The sequence below is a fragment of the Musa acuminata genome, chromosome BXJ1-4 (assembly GCF_036884655.1).
Source record: "Musa acuminata AAA Group cultivar baxijiao chromosome BXJ1-4, Cavendish_Baxijiao_AAA, whole genome shotgun sequence".
Classification (NCBI taxonomy): Eukaryota; Viridiplantae; Streptophyta; class Magnoliopsida; order Zingiberales; family Musaceae; genus Musa; species Musa acuminata.
In genome coordinates this window covers 32,167,322-32,175,403 of record NC_088330.1, presented here as the reverse complement: position 1 = coordinate 32,175,403, position 8,082 = coordinate 32,167,322, and the positions used below count along the sequence as shown (strand labels likewise).

The 8,082-nt window shown below is 36.1% G+C and overlaps 2 protein-coding genes across 2 annotated transcripts; both read left to right on the top strand.

Moving 5' to 3' along the window:
* The first annotated feature begins 936 nt into the window (after positions 1-936).
* On the top strand, positions 937-1,636 carry LOC135653254 (miraculin-like). Its single transcript, XM_065175043.1, has one exon. The coding sequence runs from the start codon at positions 965-967 to the stop codon at positions 1,565-1,567; it is 603 nt and encodes a 200-aa protein (XP_065031115.1). The 5' UTR covers positions 937-964; the 3' UTR covers positions 1,568-1,636.
* Positions 1,637-5,349: 3,713 nt separating this feature from the next.
* LOC135587082 (glutathione transferase GST 23-like) lies at positions 5,350-7,264 on the top strand. Its single transcript, XM_065175034.1, has 2 exons — positions 5,350-6,669; positions 6,754-7,264. Exons 1-2 carry the CDS (start codon positions 6,346-6,348, stop codon positions 7,126-7,128), a joined length of 699 nt encoding a protein of 232 aa, XP_065031106.1. The 5' UTR covers positions 5,350-6,345; the 3' UTR covers positions 7,129-7,264.
* The last annotated feature ends 818 nt before the right edge of the window (positions 7,265-8,082 follow it).

Sequence of the window (8,082 nt, the reverse complement as noted above, 5' to 3'; positions counted from 1 at the left end):
TTTTGTGACAATAAATCATTGGGACCAAAAACAAAGCAGGTTCGACAACTGTTCCAAAACTCACAAGAAGATAATAGTCTTCAAGACCAATGGGTTTTATGAAAGAAAAGTGTCCAATCAAGAAACCAAACACACTGTACATGGATAAATTAAAGCAAACAAAAGATGATAGTCAAATCTTGGAAAGAAAGGATGTGGCCATATCCAACATGTAGCTGTAATCAGTAAACCCTCAGATTTGAGCATAAGCTCAATAAACCAATCAAATAGGTTCCCATAAAGACAGCTGGTGGATCGGTGGTTCTCAGCAGACCAAATGAAGAGAACTGTGAACAGACTTCTTTGATCATAGCATTGTAGATGAGGATAAGCATGGATAGAAGCTGGCCAATCTATAAGTGATCGAATTCAACTTAGTTGACCAGTAAACCTTCAAAAGTCATGCATGAGCCATAAATTAAGCACACAGTTACGTGCCTCTGGAAGCAACAGATGACTAGTTCTCCTCTTCATCTACTTTTATCTTGTGATGAAGGTTCTCACAGCCTTCTCTCTCTGCTCTTCGACCATGTCTTACATACGTCAATGGTGATTAGAGTGACAATTAAGTGTGGAAACACAAACGCTGTAATGGAAAAGAAGGATGATGATATTTGGATAAAGTAATGAGCTTCCACCTGGCTTAAAATCCACGTCTAATAAAGTTCTTGTTATAGATTGCTTGGTGAGTACGACAAATACTTTTCTATCTACATCTAATTCAAAGCTGTGTTCTTCATCAGCTTCCTGCAATTCGGCAATCTCTGATGGTGTCCAACTTGCATTTTGCTTTCTAGAACACAAAATGTTGTTTACAGAATCCTGGTTTCTTGTGAACTCTGCTCACCTTTAACACCTACTTATCGTAGTATAAATACTGCCTGCATGGATCAGCTTCCTCTCATCTCTCCCGCCACCATCAGCCATGAAGCCGACTCGATTCGTCCTCTCTGCTATCTTCCTTGTCTTCTCCGCCCTCGCACTTCCGGCATCTGCGGACGAGCCGGTCCGTGACACGGATGGCAACGTGCTACAGCGCGGCGTGGATTACTACATCCGGCCCGCCGTCACTGACATCGGCGGCGGACTAACCCTAGCCGGCCGGAACGGCTCCTGCCCTCGAAGTGTGGCCTTGGCGAGCTTGCCCGCCGACAACGGCCTGCCGCTGCAGTTCTCGCCCGAAGACGACGGCGACGACACCGTGGAGTTATCGACGGACACGAACGTCATCTTCTCGGCGTTCACCACATGCGTGCAATCGACGGTGTGGAAGCTGGAGCTTGACGAGGGGGAGGGGCGGTACTACGTGGTGATCGGAGGAGTTGCCGGGAACCCGGGAAAAGAGACGCTGAGCAACTGGTTCAAGATAGAGAGCTACCAAGGAGTCTATAAGCTGGTGTTTTGCCCGACGGTGTGTGATTATTGCAGACCTGTGTGTGGATCTCTGGGTGTCTACGAACAAGGTGGAAGACAGTGGCTCGGTATCAGGGATGACACGCCATTCCCGTTCGAGTTCAAGAGGGCATGAGCTTCGGTACGTGAATACATCTACTATCATACATCTATATATCAATAAAGGATGCATTGTCTTCGGTTAGGGCAATAGGTTGTGCTCGTTCGTTGATGGTGGAGGCTTGCATGCTTTGTTTGAGCCCCCGCGTATGGTGGATTGGCATTCTCAAACTCTTTGTGCCACACTCCCATGAATCATAGGTTACCCTCAAACATAGGAGAATGAATCTCTCTATCAACATGAGTGACTCTTTTCCTGCTGTGCAAAAGGATAATAAGTTATAGATTCTGTCTCATTAGGATATATATATTTCTATTATTATGATATTTAACTTTTTATAATGATGAAATCATTAAATAAAATTAAATTAGCTAATGGTGGGTTACCACTAGACTTTTTCTTACATGTATTCCTGACAAAATGAATTTTTATCCATTTCCCTTTTAGAGGTCTAATAGAAAAAAAAAAAAAAAAAAAAGGTGTGGAAGAAAATGAAAAATAAACATGGGTTGAGTTGTGTCGAAGAGATAGATCTCGCGGAGGGTTAATTACATATTACCTCTAACTATCTTTAGCTTCTCGATCTATACTCTTATAAGAATTATATTAGGGTTTCTATATCTACAAAAGTAAATTATTGAAATCCTTATATTGGGTCAGAAATAAAAAAAATTTATTGAATCAACATGATTAATATAATATCTCAATGTAATTTTTAAAAGTATAAGGATCGAAATACTACGATAGGATGACAACGGATAGAAAAACATTAGACGGGGTTACCGATCAACAAGGAGTAAAATGATTGAAATAGGACTCAACAATTGAAATATTTCATGGGTCCCACCCACCACTAAATACTGCACGTGTAGGGAGCATACTTGTCTCCCGTCGATGTGATGGCGTTCACCATCTCACATCAAATCAAAGGATGATTCCACCAATCTATCAAAGTTGTTCGTTTTGTGCTTTAAAAAAAAAAACAAATCAGTTCTTTGTTAATAAAATTAAGGTAACAAAGATATGAAATCAAAATAAAAATATTATTATGGACCCTGTCACATCTGATTAATGGAAAACTCTTATATTATGGTGGTATGAGATTCCCATATCATGTAGCTTTTTTAGGTTTCCTTGTTAATTTTATTATTTTATATATCCGATTAAAAAAAATTCATTTATTCAATCAGAGAATTATAATATGGTGATGGAGAAGGAGAGTGAGATAGTAAGGATAGAGGTTCAAAGGCACCACAAGGAACATTGTAATTATCTTTACCAGAGTGTTGGAAGTTTGAGAGAAATAATATCAAAATAAGAAAAATCCATAAAGAAAATGGAGGAGAGTCTCTCTCTCATCAGAACTTTCCAAATAAAAACTTAATAATATTAATTTTTTTTATTATTATTCTTATTGTTATTGAGGACGATAGTCAAATTAAAATTACTATCTCATTTAGAAGATAATTCCTTCTCTTGTGATATAAAATATATGTGAAGATGCGTCATTTTAATATTGTTGACTTATTTAGATTCTCAAAGTGCATGGATATATTATAATTTATTATAAATAAAAAAAGAATAAAAAATGACACATTGTTTCGATGCTTAAAAATTCATAAAAATACCAAAAAAATTAAAATAGAAAATTAGTGACATATATATCCATAAGTATTTGATTCGAAGCTTACCTAAAAATTTCAAATCATTTTGAATAGTGTATTTATGCAATGCACTATTTTTATTAGTCCTCAAAATAGTGTATTAGCTATTAGGATTTTTTTTCCAAACTTTCTACATATATTCTTAACATATTTAGAAGCTCAAATATAAAAAAAAATATTGCATGGAAACACTATAATTTATTAGCATTACAAAAAAATAAAAAAAAACACATTGTTCAGATGCTAAAAAAAAAAAAATCTCACAAAATTTCAAAAATAGAAAATCAGTGATATATGTCCCTAAGTGGCCTATTCAATTTTTTTTAAAAAAATTGAGATAATTTTAAATAGTACATCTATGTGATGCACTATTTTTTATTTTTCCTAAAAAAATTGCATCATCTATTTGAAAAAAAAATTACTAGACCAGATTTTCTACATATATTATTGACCTATCTAAAAGCTCAAATTAAAAAAAAACATTATATGGATGCATTATAATTTGTTAGAATATAAAAAAATGAGAAAATAAAAAATACACTATTTAGATGCTAAAAAAATTATAAAATACTAAAAATTCAATAAAATAGAAAACTGGTGATATATGTCCAAAAATATTCTATTCAATACTTTTTTAAACTTTCAGATCATTTTAAATAGTGCATCTATTTGATGTACTATTTTTTATTTTCCCCAAAAATAGTGTATCACCTATTAGGATTTTTTTGAGCAAATTTTCAACGTATATTGTTTATCTATTTAGAAGCTCAAATGTGGAAAAAAAATATATATACCTACATTATAATTTATTAAAAAAACAAAGGGAAAATTAAAGAAATGACACAATGTTCAAAAATCCATAAAATTACTAAAATATTTCTAATATAGAAAAAAAAAGTGACATATCTCCATAAATATCCTATTCAATATTTTTAAAAAAATTAGATCATTTTAAATAGTACATTTAAGTAATGCACTATTTATTATTTTCCTAAAAAATAATGCATCACCTTTTAAAAAAAATTTCTAATCTAATTTTTCTAGTATATTGTTGACCTATTTAGAAGCTTAAATGTAAAAAATATTGCATGGGTGCATTATAATTTATCAATAATACAAAAATAAGAAGAAAATTAAAAATGACATATTGTTTATATTCTTAAAAATCCACAAGAATATTAACAAAAAATTAAAAAAGAGAAAACCAGTGACATATGTCCATAAGTGTTAGAGGTTTCCTAAAAATTTAATGACATTTTGAGTCGTCCATCTATGGGATGCACTATTTTTGATTTTTTCTCAACAATAGTGAATCACCTATTTGGAAAATTATATATATATATATATATATATATATATATATATATATATATATATATATATATATATATATATATATATATATATATATTGTTGACCTATTTAGAAGCCCCAATATGAAAAAAAAAATTGCATTGATGTATAATAATTTGTTTGAAATACAAAAGACAAGGAAAAGAAAAAAATGACATAATATTCAGATGCTAAAGAATAGAAAAAGTATAAAACATAAAATAAAAAAAAATCAGTGGCATATTTCATAAGTGTTATATTCAGGGTTTTTCTAAAAAAATGATATCATTTTGAATCGTGCATCTATGCAATACATTATTTTTAAAATTTTCTCAATAATAATGCATCATATATTAGGAATTTATTTTACATATATTATGGACCTCTTTAAAAAGCTTAAATGTGAAAAAATATTAAATGGATAAAATTATAATTTATTAAAAATAAAATAAATAAGTCAAATATAACATTATTTTGGAAAAAAGTTTTACTTTTAAAAAAAATCTCAAAAAATTGATAGTAAAATAACAAGTTGTTTTGCTCAAAATAGTAAACATTAATGCAACCTAGAATCTAACTATATATCAATTTAGTAAATATTTTTATAAAAATCAAGACATACTTTAAAGATCACAAACAATATTGGTTGCTTTATAGTCTTGAAAATCTAGAAGTTGGAATTGTAAATCATAGAACCCTCCTTACCAAAGGACACGTCGATGCTTGGATATTATGAAGTATACTATCATAATAATCCATCAAAGATGAAAAATCAGACAATATAGGTCGGATCGATTGATAAATGTGAAACATAGATGTAAAATATATAGTAAAAAATTAATTTAAGTTAAACTATTTTTTTATTTAGTTTAAATCTATATGAATGCAAACAGTTTTTTTTAATTAATATTTTTTTTAAAAAAAAATATACTGTTTGACCACTTTGAAAGACGCGTACAGCCCAATAAATTTTCAAATCAATATTACTTTACTTAGTTTGACTTTTCTTTTCGAGACTAATTTTCTAACGCCTACAACATCATGTCAAATTATTTAGTCCTTGATTTTTGTGATGCAACGGCTGATTCAAGGGAGAGGGAGAGTGGTGGAATTTGTCTTGTGGATTCCCCCGTCTGACCGACGCCTTGTAGTCTTTTTCATCGTCCTGTTCCAAGCAAATGCTTCATGTCAAATCTTCTAGAAGAGAGCTGGTCATCTCGGACTTCCCATGCACCCGTCACCCTCTAACATATATTTAACATTGTTTTAGTGCATTTGTGTCCATTTGTTTTGATCTCTTATTTTAAACTTCAAGTAGGACAGACGCAATGGTATGAACACATCGAACAGTCTTAGATGCCATGCCACCATTAGTTTTATTTGTGATATCTTTATGAGTTCGATTTGATTCGAGATTGATTATAAGAAGATCTAAGAAGACAAGCCGATGAGTTTCCCACTATGAGTCTTACATGTCATGACTGGACTACATGCCATGGTATGTATGACACATTGAACAGCCCTACATGCCACGTGATGAGCTACAATGATATGACATAGTCATGTCCTACATGCCATGCCGCCGAGGAGAAAACCTTGGAGTCGGTCTTCTCGTTCCAAGTGATTCGGTATCTGCTTGGAAAAGCTTCTCGGTGCACGCATACTTTTCGAGGATCTGTGTAATATTCTCCGTGGGGTTGATAGTGGGAATACTATAAGCACACTGGTGATTGTTACTATAAGGTCATACAGATACAGAGACTTTGGCGATCGAGTTGGGGAAAGCAAGCAGCGTCCATGGCGGATCAGAAGAGCAAGGGCGTCAAGCTGTACGGGACCTCGTTCAATGGCCACACCACCATGGTGGAATGCGCCCTCAGGCTGAAGGGCGTGGCGTACGAGTACGTGGAGGAGGACCGCAAGAACAAGAGCGAGGCGCTTCTCAAGCTCAACCCCGTGCACAAGCAGGTGCCGGTTCTTGTGGTGGATGGTAAGCCCATAGCTGAGTCGCAAATCATCCTGCAGCACATCGATGATGTGTGGAAGGACCCTCCCCATCTCCCGGAAGACCCTTACAAGCGAGCCAAGGTCCGATTTTGGGTAGATTTCGTCAACAAAAAGGTTACTGCCCCCTCTTCCATGTCTGTTTTCTTACCCCAATCCCAGAATACTCTGCCTGTTCAAGCTCATAGAGTCTAAGTGCAGGTTGTGCCAATTATGCATACCATCGTAACCTTGAAAGGCGATGAGCAGAAGACGGCAGCGGACGAGTTCGGAGGGTATCTGCAGACCATGGAGGACGGCATCCGAGAGGAGCTGTGGACTGGAGGTCCGTTCATCAACGGAGACAACCCCGGACTCCTCGACGTGGTGATGGGTTCGAGCTACACGTGGATCAAGTTTATCGAAGCTGTAGCGGGCGTGAAATTGGCGAAGAGGGAGGAGACGCCGCTCTTGTGCTCTTCCATGGAGGCCTTCGTGGAGCTTGATGCCGTGAAGGAGTTGATGACCCCACCTGAGGTGCTCCTACAGAGCAGGGGGAATCCCGGCGCGAAGACTACTGCAACATCTGACGATTGATCGAGTGGCTCGTACGCTCGTTTCATGTTTGTGTTTACGGTGAAGCGTAAACTTGGTTTGCTTTAACTACAAGTCCTACAAAGAAAGTTTCCACCTGCTTCTGCGCAATATAAATAAATGGATTTGTCATTTAGTATTTTTCTTCTACCATTTTAATTATCTGCAAATTTTCAACTGCATGAGTTCATATTAAATTGAGATATTCGAGCTGGTATCAAAAGGTTCACTGCCATTACTCTGCAATCAAGCTTCGGTTCCTTATCCTTAATCCAAATCCAAGAGGGTCAGCGAATGTTGTAAGCTGATTCGATACGATTTACATACAAAGAGCATGCAGAGGCAGCACAATGATTCAATCAAAGGAGCTATAATGGCCTTCTGCCATCCTCCTGTTGCTCCTGCTGCAAACACACCGTCAGTAGCAGAGACAGCAACAGTAAAGCCAAATTTAGTTGCTAGCTGCAATTAGTAGCTTGCTGCAGCTGGAGCAGCATAGCAGACATGATCTATCAAGAAGAGTTCCAAGTCAACGAGCAAAACATGAGGAGGAAGGCAAGAAGAGGTCCAAGTCTAAAGAGAAAAAAATGAGGAGGAGGGCATGTCTGCTATCTACTATGCTTCCGAAGAAGATGCGGTGCGAGCAACTGGAACCGATTACAAGAAGCATTCATAAAGAGAAGCAGCTACATAGAACATAGCACCCATGGATCACTCTTCTGCTGCACCAAGCTCTGTTTTCCTTCCCTCCCAAAACCCAGCTACATAGAACAAGAAACAGTCCCTCAAAATGAAACCAACCTCCCCACCATCGTCACAGGAAAGCATTCCCCTGTACTCTCCCCGAAAGGGACAGAGGAAGTGGAAGCTACAGAGAGAGGAAGCCGGAGCAGCCATCGTCGAAGTTGAGCGCATAGCTGAAGGGGTCGTAGTGGAAGCTGAAACGCTGCTTGCTCT

Excerpts from the sequence above, each read along its gene's own strand:
- LOC135653254 (XM_065175043.1), top strand. The coding sequence starts at position 965 with ATGAAGCCGACTCGATTCGTCCTCTCTGCTATCTTCCTTGTCTTCTCC.
- LOC135587082 (XM_065175034.1), top strand. The coding sequence starts at position 6,346 with ATGGCGGATCAGAAGAGCAAGGGCGTCAAGCTGTACGGGACCTCGTTC. Across the intron at positions 6,670-6,753 it reads TAGATTTCGTCAACAAAAAG|GTTGTGCCAATTATGCATAC; the intron begins GTTACTGCCCCC and ends GTCTAAGTGCAG.